General features: G+C 44.6%; 1 protein-coding gene across 1 annotated transcript in view; it reads right to left on the minus strand.

Moving 5' to 3' along the window:
* The window catches only part of ryr1b (ryanodine receptor 1b (skeletal)), a 47,113-nt gene that overhangs the window by 27,584 nt on the left and 6,420 nt on the right, over window positions 1–13,109 (minus strand). The window contains exons 6-44 of the mRNA XM_077723036.1: window positions 12,620–12,694; window positions 12,475–12,553; window positions 12,283–12,395; window positions 12,106–12,205; window positions 11,906–12,002; window positions 11,673–11,747; window positions 11,413–11,569; window positions 10,876–11,040; window positions 10,690–10,811; window positions 10,356–10,542; window positions 10,133–10,268; window positions 9,964–10,059; window positions 9,752–9,870; window positions 9,408–9,541; window positions 9,099–9,340; window positions 8,455–8,647; window positions 8,169–8,385; window positions 7,993–8,097; window positions 7,499–7,602; window positions 7,270–7,353; window positions 7,034–7,193; window positions 6,828–6,975; window positions 6,002–6,207; window positions 5,635–5,809; window positions 5,353–5,561; window positions 4,908–5,254; window positions 4,708–4,843; window positions 4,336–4,496; window positions 4,066–4,228; window positions 3,905–3,991; window positions 3,612–3,838; window positions 3,086–3,530; window positions 2,113–2,610; window positions 1,848–2,048; window positions 1,414–1,525; window positions 1,189–1,332; window positions 850–1,123; window positions 252–369; window positions 34–166 (exon numbers count right to left, since the gene is read on the minus strand). Coding sequence (XP_077579162.1) covers window positions 34–166; window positions 252–369; window positions 850–1,123; window positions 1,189–1,332; window positions 1,414–1,525; window positions 1,848–2,048; window positions 2,113–2,610; window positions 3,086–3,530; window positions 3,612–3,838; window positions 3,905–3,991; window positions 4,066–4,228; window positions 4,336–4,496; window positions 4,708–4,843; window positions 4,908–5,254; window positions 5,353–5,561; window positions 5,635–5,809; window positions 6,002–6,207; window positions 6,828–6,975; window positions 7,034–7,193; window positions 7,270–7,353; window positions 7,499–7,602; window positions 7,993–8,097; window positions 8,169–8,385; window positions 8,455–8,647; window positions 9,099–9,340; window positions 9,408–9,541; window positions 9,752–9,870; window positions 9,964–10,059; window positions 10,133–10,268; window positions 10,356–10,542; window positions 10,690–10,811; window positions 10,876–11,040; window positions 11,413–11,569; window positions 11,673–11,747; window positions 11,906–12,002; window positions 12,106–12,205; window positions 12,283–12,395; window positions 12,475–12,553; window positions 12,620–12,694 — 6,544 coding nt within the window. The remainder of the gene's footprint in view (window positions 1–33; window positions 167–251; window positions 370–849; window positions 1,124–1,188; window positions 1,333–1,413; window positions 1,526–1,847; window positions 2,049–2,112; window positions 2,611–3,085; window positions 3,531–3,611; window positions 3,839–3,904; window positions 3,992–4,065; window positions 4,229–4,335; window positions 4,497–4,707; window positions 4,844–4,907; window positions 5,255–5,352; window positions 5,562–5,634; window positions 5,810–6,001; window positions 6,208–6,827; window positions 6,976–7,033; window positions 7,194–7,269; window positions 7,354–7,498; window positions 7,603–7,992; window positions 8,098–8,168; window positions 8,386–8,454; window positions 8,648–9,098; window positions 9,341–9,407; window positions 9,542–9,751; window positions 9,871–9,963; window positions 10,060–10,132; window positions 10,269–10,355; window positions 10,543–10,689; window positions 10,812–10,875; window positions 11,041–11,412; window positions 11,570–11,672; window positions 11,748–11,905; window positions 12,003–12,105; window positions 12,206–12,282; window positions 12,396–12,474; window positions 12,554–12,619; window positions 12,695–13,109) is intronic.

Here is a 13,109-nt window from a genome sequence, read left to right on the forward strand (position 1 = left end):
AGCCAGCCCTCATGCCTCGAGTTGGACACTCACCGAGTCCGATGCCACTGTTTTGCAGCAGGTAACCAAGATGGTCGAACATGGATCGTTGGTTCTGTCGACTAATTCGGCAGAAGTAGCAAAGGAATCGGCAGCAGTTGGTCACCATTTGTGGGAAGCGGATCTCCTGTGGACAAAAAATGTGAGACATCTTGTCAAATGTCTGCTTTAAGACCGCCAGGGTGGAGGTTTTTAGTGGGAAGATGGCCTACCTTGGAGTCTCCACCCCCACCCAACACATTGACCATCACCTCCATGACGGTCTCGTGCATACCGAGGGCTCTCATCAAGTTGGGGTGCTGGTAGAACACTTTATTGTTCATGATGTTCCTGGGGAAATCAAAATCAGGGTCGATTAGAATGTTTTAAGGCAGATGTGTCAAAGTGGTGGTTCGGGGGTCAAATCTGGCCCGCCACATCATTTTGTGAGGCCCGGGAAAGTAAATGATGAGTGCCCGCCCACTTTCTGTTTTAGGATCAAATTAAAATGAAGAGTATTGATGTATATTAAATTTCCTGATTTTCCCCCTTTTAAATCAAAAATTGTCATTTTTTGATCATTTTTTTCTGTTTTTAGTTCAAAAATCATTTTGTAAAATCTAAATATCTAATATATTTAAAAAAAAGCTAAAATAAACATTGTTTTATATCTATAAAAAAACTGAATATTCAGGGCTTATAATCCAGTTCTTTTAAACCATTTATAAGAAAAAAATTCTAAATATTATATCCCCTGTTTTAAGGGCTGTTTTTTGACATAGGCTGGTCCACCCATGTCACCCACCCATCTCTGACTAAAAAGATCCTAACCCAATGCTCTGGATCATGAGTCTCTCCTCTTCCGGGCCCATCTGGACGATAAGCAGCGATCGGATCTGTCCCAAACACTCCAGGAGGTCCATGGTGTCCTGATAGGACACGGCGTTGATAGCGTAGGCTTTGGGCAAGGCCCGGATCAACTCCCCCAGCCCGTCGTACTGCCGATGGAGCAAGCTGAACATCAGGCGAACCAACTCCGGGTTCTGAATAAACGACTCTTGGGCCCAATGGATCATGGTGTGGGAAATCAGCTCCTGGAGGGTGCCTGAGGACATAGAAAAGACGTTTTATACGCCAGTTACTTCCGACTTTCAAACCAAGACGTCTCACTGGGTTTGGCTTCGTCCTCTGGCTCGGGCTTTTCGTCTTCTTCCTTTTTTCGCAAGTTCTTCACTTTCTCCACTAAGCTGAGGAGACGCCCACTTAGCGAGGTGACCACTTGCTCCTCCTCTGTCTCCTCCTCAATGTGGACCCCTGCGAGGGGGAAGGGGGGTAAAAGTTTTGATTGAGGATGGCGAAGAAATAAATACGAAAATTGTTTCTGGGAATACTGACCACAATGAAGGAGGAGGTCGGTGTGAAAGTCGCCCAAAGTGTCTCGCACGTCCTCAGGTACGGGACAATCTTCGTCCTCGGGACTGTGTTTGAAATTGGTCAGCAAAAGAACCTTTCCGATAAAAAAATGAGAATAAAAATGAAGCCTTTTGCTAACTGTGAACATTTTTACTTTATCAAATGATTCATTTGTTCATTGAAAATCCCATTAATGTTAATGATTAGTTTTCTATACATGTACAATAGCATTAAAAACAGTGAAGTTATGAATAATATTATTCTAAAATCCATAATTTAATTCCCTATCCAAGTCGCTTATAATCACAAGGGTCGCGGGGGTGCTGGAGTCAATCAATGATTTTCAAAAATCACTGTTAAAAAGTTAAAAATACATAAATAAAATACATAATTTTCCCAATATTTATTTTCGTTACCTGATCTTGTGGCGGCGAACGGAACTCCCGGGTCTTGCGTGCAGTTTCAGCCGCCGACATGGTAAAAGCCGTCATCAGCTGGTTGTAGCGAACACGCTGGTTACTCTGAATTTCGTGCACAAAGTTGTCCGAGTAGGCCACGATGGCTTCCACGCGGTGTCGCAGCTCGCAGTCGCAGAAGTACTGAAGCAGTGTGCACATCTGACAAGAAAAATGAGATTTAGTCAAATTGAGTCCAGTAAAATCATTTCCGCATCTTTCTAACCTGCAATTTGACAGATTCCGGCAACTTCATTTGAAGCAACCCCTCCTCCAGACCCTCTTCTTCTTCTTTAGGCTCCGCCTCCATCATCTCCGCTTCCTTCTCATCTTCTTGCTTTTCCCCGCCCACCTTTTTGCCCAAGACTTCTTCTCCTTCCGACTTTTGCTCATCTTCTTCATCCTCTGCATTTTCCAGAGCTTTCAGCTCCTCCTCCTCTTCTTCCTCGTCGTCTTCTGGCTCCGCCTCCTCGCCAACTCCGCCTTTCGCCTCCTCCGCATCGCCCTCGTCCTGTTCCTTCCCGCTGAAGACGTTGGGGTCAATCATCTTGAGGATGTGTTTGGTGTCTTCGTCATTGAAGATGCCCATGATGAGCAACGTGCTGATCAGCTTGAGAATGGGCACGAAATGGAACTCCACACTGCCTCCTACGGGATCGCGCATGGCTTGGCTACCGTCCAAGACGGCTTCCGTTAGCATGCTGATTGCTCGGGTCTTTAGCTCCTGAAACGCAGTACAATAACAACACTTTATTTGTAGTTTTGTGTTGCAAGAGTTTTAAAAACATGTTGCTTTATTAAAAACTAGGATGTCGCTATTTTGAAGCATTCAATTGCAATTCAATTCCAATTCAATTCCCTTTTAATTTCATTTCCATTCCATTTCAATTCCATTTCAATTCCATTTCAATTCCATTTCAATTCCATTTCAATTCCATTTCAATTCCATTTCAATTCCATTTCAATTCCATTTCAATTCCATTTCAATTCCATTTCAATTCCATTTCAATTCCATTTCAATTCCATTTCAATTCAATTCTCAATTCAATTTTTCCAATTCAATTTGCAATTCAATTCCCAATTCAATTCCCAATTCCAATTCCATTTAATTCCAATTCAATCCCAATCTCAATTCCAATTCCAATTCATTCCCAATCTCAATTCCAATTCCATTCAAATACAAATTCAATTTGTCTTACCTGCAGCGGAAAAATAGGGCTAAGCGTATACAGGTCTGGATCCATTCCCACAAAGTTGATGGATGAAAAATGCAGCTTGGGGCGCAAACAGGTGTTGAGCCCCACCCCGGGAAGGGCGTGAGCCTTCTTAGCGTCAGGATAGAGGTTGATACTGAGCGTCTCCTCCGTCATGGGCACGATGAACTCCTTGTTAGTGCCCAGACGCGCCCGTTTGGCCGACTCCAAGTGGATGCTGATGAGAAGGTCGTAGTAGCCGCTGCGTAGGGGACCCGGCAGGTAGGTGTTCTCGATGGCGTAAAATAGCTGCGACTCGTCCACGTGGCTGCAGAGTGCGTGAGCTACTCGGTTGTTGCCCAGGGCGCACACAGCGCAGTACAGCATGAGGGTGTGGTAGTGGAACTTCATCAGGTCGTGGCGCTCTGACAGTTCCAGGATGTCAATACATCTGAAAATAAGTTAGGCAGTGCTGCGTTATGTTATGCTATGCTAGTGGTCAGTTGTTGTCAGGCCGATATCGGCGTCCCACCTATTTTCCTCCGGGATATGAAGAGCCATCATGATGAGCGGCTCGGTACACTCCACCATCCAGCCCAGCTTCTCGTTGACTTTACCCACTTCTGGGTTGAGGAAGCGATTGGGCATTCGACTCCAAATAACCGGGGTCAACATCTGGACATCCAGCCTCGGGGGGCACTGGGGGACCGGGTTCTTGCGCTCGCTACGGAACATGGCGGCCGAGATCGGCATGATGTTCTGAGGACGCCAAGTAAAAAGTTAGACAGTCTTGATGAAACAATGAAAACATAAAGATTGGCGGACCTTGAGTTTTCCAAGCTCCAGCTGGACCATGTTCTGGCTGGAAGGTTGGATGAAGACGGCAGGAAAGAGCTTGGTGTTGGGCTCCACCTGAGACAAAACCTTTGTACTTAGAGCAGAACGAGATACACTTCATGAAATAGATTGGAGGAGGATGGGTTCACCTGGTAGAAGGCGTTAATTTCCTTGCCGTTGGCTGTGAAGGTCATGAGGCCCGTGGCCAAGTCCACCAGGCAACCCACTACCATGTCTTCTTGGCTGAAGCGGGTCTGCTGAGTGCTCACCAGGTCGCCTCCCCACACCATGTAACAGTTGCTATGCTTCATGCTATTGGAAATGAATTACAAGTAGTACACAGATTAAGACATTTTAGTGGTATATCGGTGCAACACTAGGTTTGCTTTTTGAAAAGATGGAAAAAAGTGGCAACCCACCTGTCATGGATGTTTCCTTTGTCGTCCCCCACCGTGACCGTGACGTTCCGCACTTTCGGTAAATCGAAGCTCGGATCAAACTGGTGGTAGTCAGGGGTAACCCAACCGATCCAAACGCCAGTCGGTTCCTGACCAGCAAAAATCCTCACCGAATAATAATACTGGAAATACAACAAGAGAAGAGGTAAAGAGATGTATACAAAGCTCCTCTCTCTAGACCTACATATGTCTAAGTTGAGATCTCCAGATCTGTAGATTTCTAAAGAGCAGACCTTTTAGGGAGAAAAAGTAGTAATAGACCATTTTGAAACATGTCACTATGAAATTCCCCCAAAATATAAATAAAAAAATATAAAAATATATGCGTCTTACAGTGGTGGTGTTTAGGATGATCTCAGGGTCATCTCGATCATCAGGAACCACGTCTTCCACCAAGCGAGGTACAGTCGGAGGGGCGGGAGGAGGAGCCAGAGGTGTCATGGCGACCTTTTTAGCTTTGAAGAAAAATCTGAGTAGTAGAGAAGATTTTCTTGTTGATGTCATGTCCCAATTTGTAGTCCTACAAAGCTTACCCTCTTTTCTTTCCCTTTTCTGACATGGCGTCCTTCTCATTCTCCACAGAAATCTCCTTCGGCACTGACGGTTCCTTTTTGTCCTCTTCTTGCTCTTTGCGGCTAGCCGACTTCTTCAGGACCTCGAACTCCGAATCGGGCTCCACCACCAGCACTTCGTCTTCGGGTATGGTGAGCGCACGGGTGAGCAGGGTGGTACCCGCCGGGATCTTGAAAGTCTCGTGGAACTGGACCGGCATACTGAGCCTGAGGAACATCATGTCGGTGTTGGCGTTCTGCGAGCCGAAGGTCTTGTGGGTCAGTTTCAGACAGGGGGCGCTGTCCACCGTCCCATCTACTCGGGAAACCTAGGGAAAATGAAAGAATGAACCGTTTTACTTTTGTTTTTTTTACAAAGCGAATTTCGGAGGAAGAAAATTTGGACACCCTGGCGCTAAATGCTTACCTCCAAATGGTTGTGGTCAGCAGGGACAGCACCAAATTGGGGCAGGCTTTTACTAAACCACATGGTAATGTCTCGCTTCATATTAATGGCGAAAGGCTCGAAGCCTTCTTGAAGGCCGCAGATGGCAAAGTAGCGCAGGCTGCTAACGTTCTGGCCCAGATTAATCCGTCCAACCTGGGATAGGCCCAATGCACACACTGGGATGAAACCTAACAAGCAAATAGAAGAGAATATAAATAAGAGTAAATGCATTTTGGAAAGTCCATTTTGTGAAATTCCGACCTTCTCCGATTTCAATGTCTTTAAATGCCATCTCCGAGCCGGAGTCGCTGATCAACATTTCGCCGTTGAGCGTAAACATGATGTTCATCTCGGTCAAGTCAATCATGCAGCCGACAACGTCGCCCGGCTGCCACTGGCGGCCGAAAGGCTCGTTTCCGACGTGCCATCTTTGCGCCTAAAAAGAGCCCATTTTTTTAAACATTTTCTATTAAATTAAATAAACTGTTAAGGCTAATCCCCAACATCAAAATAATATTTTTTAGACTCCATTGGCCATTTGGAGTGGTGAAATGGCAGGCCGCTTTTCAAGATGGACGTTATTGTCAAAAAGTTCAACTATTAAAATAGAATAAAAATCAAGACTGACCTTATTACCGTTAAAGACGTAAGCCAGCTCATCCGCTCCCAGTTCGGTGTCCGAGCGGACGCTGGGCCGAGCCCAACCCACTCGCATCTCCCCCGTGCTCACGGCCTCGAATTCAAAGTACCATTTCCCTTGCGTGATGGCGTACGACCTCTCGGCCCGGAAGAGTCGGACCTTGTCGCCACGGACGTTCTCCAGGGCGTGGCCGGCTGCGGATTAGGGCGACACCCATCACGTGAAAATAACAACGTAGGCCTAATTGTAAATTCTGCGTTCAGACTGGATGCGTTTTTTTCTGGTCACCCAATAGCATCGATGAAATAGCGGAACAATCCAATCATAAAAGTGACAGACAAGCCTTAATAACATCCTAATTTATCATCTTTTCCCCAACTGCCTTGGCTCCACCCCCTAAAAATGAGCTAGGATGGTATCCATTGACTTTTTTGTTCTCTTGTTACTATGCAACGTACTCATTTTAGCAATAATTAATCGCGAATGCATCACTGGAAATCTAGAGATGATTGTCAATTCTGGTTGTGACATCACAACCAGAATTTCGGGATATAGTGAACTGGCAACATAAGGTCTGTATCAAAATAAAACAACTTTTGGCGTAATATTAGAAGATTATAGTCACAATAGGACCAAAAAATGCTGTTAAAAGATGAAATTAAAGTCATCATGTGACTTATTTGTACGGGAAGCAACATTTTTCAGATTTTATTCCGACGTTGAGGTCGATGGGAACCCAAACCAGAATTTGGCGAATTAACGTCACAAAACGCATCCCTTCTGAACACAGTAGCAGCCTAAAAAGATGCCTTACTGCTCTCCTGATCCGGTGGCTCAATGTTATAGCCGTAGCCAATCAGAGTGCGGACAGCATTGTTAACACTGTCCCTGTTGGTTTTCTTCGTTCTTTCATCCAACAAGTTATAAGGCACCAGGCGTGGATTTCGCTTACTTAGGATATCCTAAGAAAATGGCAGACAAAGTGGTCAAACTGGTCATATTTTCTTCTATTTTTCTTACCTGAACTATGCTGTAAGTCCACCCTTGTCGAACGCGGTCTCTAGCCCAAACATTGTGTCCGTTTTCTGCCAGTTTTTCCACCAGTTGGTTCTGGTTGGGAGTCAGCTTAACGTGATTGAGGTCAAGCGGCGCTGGTTTGTACCCGTTGCTCATGATATAGCTGAAAAATGGACGGAAAGAAGCGGACTTTCATGGTGAGGCTTATACGCGAGTAAATAAGATGTTGGCTAACGTACGTCTTTGGCAGCTTGATTTTCTTGAGGTTTTCTTCCGCTTTTTCGTCACCCATGCCCACGTGACATCCCAGAGCCAGGAGAGTTCTGTCGAGGAAGAAAAATACATTATTATTAGAGAGATATGATTTTCTGACCCAATTTTGATATTGTTAGCCAGATTTTGTCCATTTTCTACTGTGATTGGCATTAATTCCTCAATTTTTTCCTCAATTTGGAACATAAAACTCACTTTAAAGTCTCTCCCGACATTTGTAGGTTGTAATTCCTCTCGGGTTCGGGGAGACCCTGGAAGTCCACCAAGCAGGGATGAAGTTTTTTGTTGTCGTCTCTGAACTGTGGATTATAAATAAATAAAGAGTTTTGAGTAAAAAAAAAAAATAGCAAAATATGTTCAATTCATTCCTGTCAAAGAGTTTTTTTAAAAGGTGAAAACTTTTTAATGTGCCACATGGGAGTTTGATGTACTACTTTTATGGTTATTTATACTTATGGTATTGAAAATAACTTGTAAAAACCTCTATTTTAGGTTTGCATATTCTCTCCGTACTTAATCCTATGTGGGTTTTCTACAGGTAACTTGGTTTCCTCCCGCATTGAAAACAAACATGCTAAGCTAATTGTAAAGAAGCCAATGGGACCAATGGGCCAAAGCCACGCCTCCCTGTTCGTTGTTTACACTAAATTGAGTGTGAATGGATACTTTTCATCAATTTCCACACTCACCGTTCCGTACGTCCATCCTTGTTCGATGCGGGTGATGGCCCAGAGCTCATGAATATTCTCTGCTAACTTTTCTCGAATTCTTTCCAGATGTGGAGGCAATACAATCTAGAGAAAAGGACATTTGGATCAGGTGGGAGGCGTAAATATTTAAAAAAATATATTTTGCTTTCCCTTACCTGAACTGTGTCCACCGGACAGGGTGTGAAAGATGTATGGGTGAGCGACAGGGTGGGCCCAAGCAGGTTTCGTACCCCACCAAAGTCGTGTTTGTACTCTTTGATGGGCTCGAGGCGCATCCTTTCTCTGGGGAGAAGAGCTTCGTAACATGGCGCGTAGCCCGGCGGGGGAAGGAACTTGAAGTCTCCGTGACGACCGCCCAATAGGAAACGGGCTCTGGTGGAAATATATAAATATATATACACATTTTTTGTGAAGGAAAGAAACAAAATAAGTTGGTCTTACTTGACTCCAGCGGAGAAACTAACGACGGGGAAGAAGAGGGCATCTACATTGAAGTTTTCAAACATGCCCTGAACCGGGTGCCCGTTGATCCGGAAGGAGATGCTGGGCACGCTCAGATCCAGACAACAACTGACCACGTCGTCTGCGGCCAGAGTGTGTGCGGACGGTGAGGCCACCTGACGAGCCACCGTGCCTGTTCACATGGAATACAATGGGTTAAGCCCCTCTATCTATTTTTAAATGACATTTTAATATTTCTTAATACATTCCTTTTGACTTGACTTTGTACTTTATACTTTTTATTTTATTGATGAGTGATGAGTATGTTAATACTTGAGTCGTTTTTTTTCTGTTTATGTTTCATATGTACTGTTAACGGATGCACTTTTTTATATGTATCGTATCTTGTGCTGACCCCACCCATCTGTCAAATTTTTTAAGTCAATGTGGCCCCCGGGCCCAAAACTTTGCCCACCCCTGGATTAAGCCTATTGGTTGAAGAACAAAAAGATCAGGAAATACTTTCGTGTTTTTAGGTGCAAATTTCCATTGGAATCAATCAAATGGAATGTCAATGAAGATGTCCCGATATCAACTTTTTGACAACAATGTGGGATTTCCCGATTTGACGACGATAATCTCACCTGACCACAAGTGTAGACCGTCAAAGCCATACGAGTAGAGGTCGTCGCCTACGCCGTTGCCTCCCCAGCCTTCGCCACCTCCAGGATAAGGACTGTAGCCTTCGGTCATGGCCCAGCCCACGCGTAAGTGCGACGCCTGCGCCGTCACATGGGGTTCCACGTAGTCCACCATCATCTCATAGTACCACTTTTTGTACTGAGTAGAACCCTCGCAGGTCCCCAAGAATATATTTGGCCGGACACTGCGGCCGAGTACACAATCATCATGAGTGTCAGGACTGCCGGAAAGCCGAAAAGTAGCCACCATACCTGGTTACGTAATTGACTATGTTGGTTTGCAGTAGTAGATCGCGACCTGGGAGGAGGTTCTCAGTGATACGGTTCTGATTGGACCTCACGGCGACGCCGTTGCACACGCAGAGAGAGCGGAGGACATCAAGAACCTTTCAAAAGAACGCAGTGGGGGGAAAAAATCACTGGATTTGAGGGTGGGGATCAATGTTCCCTCTAATTTTTCATGTAAAACATGCTGTAAAATTTTGATTTTATTTACTGCACGCCATATGACTGCTGCTGCGCAAAGAAGACGAGAATAGTGCGCAATTGTGCAGCTTAGAGGGAATATTGCTGTGGATCAAATCTCCAAAACTCACCTTATGATTCCGGCCATGTTTATCCAGGAGAGAGATGATGGATTTGATGTGGTTCTCTTGGATGATGTTTAGAACCTCAGGGCTTTCAATGAGGACACAGTAGAGAACCTCCAGAATACCTAAGCGTCAAACAACCCAAAAATATATATTTACTTTTTAATTCATTATATATTCTTTGCACAAACCCTCATAAATTAAATGCCATTTGATACCTGACGAGGCTTCCAAACGGTCTAGTTTGCTGACCAGCCAGTCCAGGTTGTCGCAAAACAAGGCGCAGTTGGAACGATTGCCCCGAATGAGTGAAGCTAGGGAAAAAACGAGGGTTTAGATCGTGACTAACGGGTGTTTTTTTTGTGGAAACCCGTTCGATTGTCATACCCAGCAGCTCGTAGAGAAGATTCACAATCTCCTTCCAAGACTCTGCCGCTTCCTCGCCTGCAAATTCGGAAAAGTGAGCCGCCGTGTTGTACACGTTGAGCCGGTCGATGCACTCCAGCACGATGGTGATCATTCCCTGACACACAAAATGACTTTTAGACTTTTTAGCAGTGAAATAAGCCTAGTAATGATGCAGCAATGGATATTTTGGAGCTTGTCTCACCTCCTCTTGAAAGAGATTCTGTCGATTGCGGAGGGATCGCAACTTGGTTTGCTTCTCCTCGTGTTCCAGTTCCTCCTCAGGTGGACGAAAGTAGAAAATAAGATCCTGCAGGGAGAGGACCACGCCTTCCAGAGGAAGCGATAAAGGTCCTGGAGCTTTGTTTTTCCCGCTCAGAGAGTCCAAACCCCTAAAAAATGAATTGGTATTGGATTTTTCGGACTAAAAAACAATATATAAGTTGCACTGCAGTATAAACTGGATTTTTGGGAGGTACATTTTTCAAAAAAATCACAAACCAAGAACAAATATTTGTTAAAATAACCATGTGACATACTTGATAAACTGCCTGAAGAGCCCCATGGTGCTATAAATCATTCGAGCGGCTTGCGACTCCTCGGTCTGGGATCGAGAGACGGTGAGGGCGTCGTCCATGTGGCCTTCTTGGTGCAGGATGACCTGCGAGTCATTGGGACGTTTGGTTAGCTACTCCAGCCTGGAAATGTGCCATCTGACCACACACCTTTCTCTTCATCATCCCTAGACGGGCAGCCTTGGCGTCCAGCGCGGCGTACGTGAGCCACAGGCCGGTGGACACGTGTTGTACGAAGCACATGGATTCCCCGTACTTGATTTCCGGGATGCCCATCCCTTCAACGTCTCGCTTGTGACCAACGTCCACCTTTTCCTGCTCGGGCAGAGATGTTAGTTGAGTTTTAGACCAAAACGTTCATCTCATTTAAATCTCATCGAAATCTCATCTAAATCTCATCTCAGCTAAATCTGATCTCAGCTAAATCTGATCTCATCTAAATCTCATCTCATCTAAATCCCATCTCACCTAAATCTCATCTAAATCTCATCTAAATCCCATTTAAATCTCATCTAAATCCCATCTAAATCTCATCTAAATCTCATCTAAATCTCATCTAAATCTCATCTAAATCTCATCTAAATCTAATCTAAATCTCATCTAAATCTAATCTCATCTCAATTCATCTCATCTAAATCTCATTTTGTCTCATCTCATATAAAATGTCAAAAAAAAATGATGTCTGACCTTTGACACCCGGAAGCAGAATGCAGACATTTTGGTGTTGGCTCGGTCCGAGTCCACTACCAACAAGCCCTTTTCCTCATCCAGACCCAGGTACCGGCCTGTGGTGATATGGCGGATGCGGAAGGCTTGACCCCACTTGAAATGGCTACCGCTCCAACTGCAGGGAAGACAGACAAGACAAACAAACTTTTAATTCAGTCATCTTCAGAGTGGACTAGCATACCAAAAACCAAAGTTTAGATTCGGTTGAGATGGATCACCTGATACGCAAAGGTTCCAAGCGCCACAAGGAACGAGCCTGGCTGCAAACGGCCCCACCTTCGTAGTGAGCCATTCTGGAGAAAATTGGAATTAGCAAAAATGAGAAACAATGAAGATCTTGGCAAGAATGAGCAGCGTTTCAACAGTTAGAAAAAATAAGTTATTTCATACAAACAGTATTGTCATCATCATAGACTAAATAAGGAATAAATGAAGGCATTTTTCTTCTCACCTGCGCTTCTCTTCACCTTCCTCCGGTGTGGCAATGGTCAGACACTCGTCCATGTGACCGTGAAAGAGTCGGAGCACATGACCGCCCGTCAAAAAGCCTGAAAATGGAGAAAAGTTTGCACCAGGGCTGGATCTTAGGGGGGTTTATGGGGGACCGGGCCCCGACATGTATTTTCCGCCACGGCTCTTTTGTGGTCGTACCTTCAGCTAGTTCACATCCTGAGCAAATGGGGTTCATATTCCACAGAGTCTGCATGAAGGAGGCGTCCACCATCAGATCTCCACTGGCATAAGACAGATGCTAATAGAGAAAACAAAATATGGCTCAGTTTTGAGCTTATTATATTATTATTTTGATTTTAGAAGAGTCTTTCTCACCAAGTATCGCTCAGAAGACACACTAACGAGGATGAGGTCATCACCAACTCTGACCTTTTCACCTTCCGACCTCTGCTTGGAGGCGGGATGAATGGTCCACCAACATGCCTCGCCTGGAAAGCACCAAAATACACAAAGTCAGGCTACAGGAGAGATTTACAACAAAATAATTTGTGTAGGAAAATGGTTGACCAGTAGAATCTTCTTGCAAGCCCACGTCGAAGGCCAGCTTGTCCGTGAGCGAGCGAGATGTAGTCAAGCAACTCAGGTACTGGAGGAAAAAAAGTCCAGAGTCAGTTTTTTGGGAACTCTGAAACGGCGTTGACCTTGAACTCACCATTCCCGAGTGGTTGTGCCTGAGGAGGATGGCGTGGCCGTACAACAAGGTGCGATGGCCGCCACCTTGCGACGACTGCAAAAGTACAAGATAGCACATTTACCAGTATGAACAATTTTGACAAGACCTTCTATAACAGGGGTTGGGAACCTTTTTTAAAGAGGGAGCCATAAACAACTGTTATTTTCTAATGTTATTTCTAAAGAGCCATTCTCAGAATTTAAAAGTAAAAAATGTATAAAAATGTGCCATCTTTTCTCTTCATTTCACCACTCTTTAATCACAATAAGTCTCTGATTTATTTCGACAACATTGATATGCTGATGCAAATCAATCCATTCTAATGATATGAGTAATAAAAAACTAAATTATGATTAAAGTGATGCTAGAGCCAGTCTCAACGCCACAGTGGACCCATGGAAAGAGCCACATATGGCTCTCGAGCCGTACCACTATTCTATACTGATATCTACATCTATCTTAATGAATG

Source organism: Stigmatopora nigra, chromosome 8, assembly GCF_051989575.1.
Source record: "Stigmatopora nigra isolate UIUO_SnigA chromosome 8, RoL_Snig_1.1, whole genome shotgun sequence".
In the NCBI taxonomy this organism is placed as follows: Eukaryota; Metazoa; Chordata; class Actinopteri; order Syngnathiformes; family Syngnathidae; genus Stigmatopora; species Stigmatopora nigra.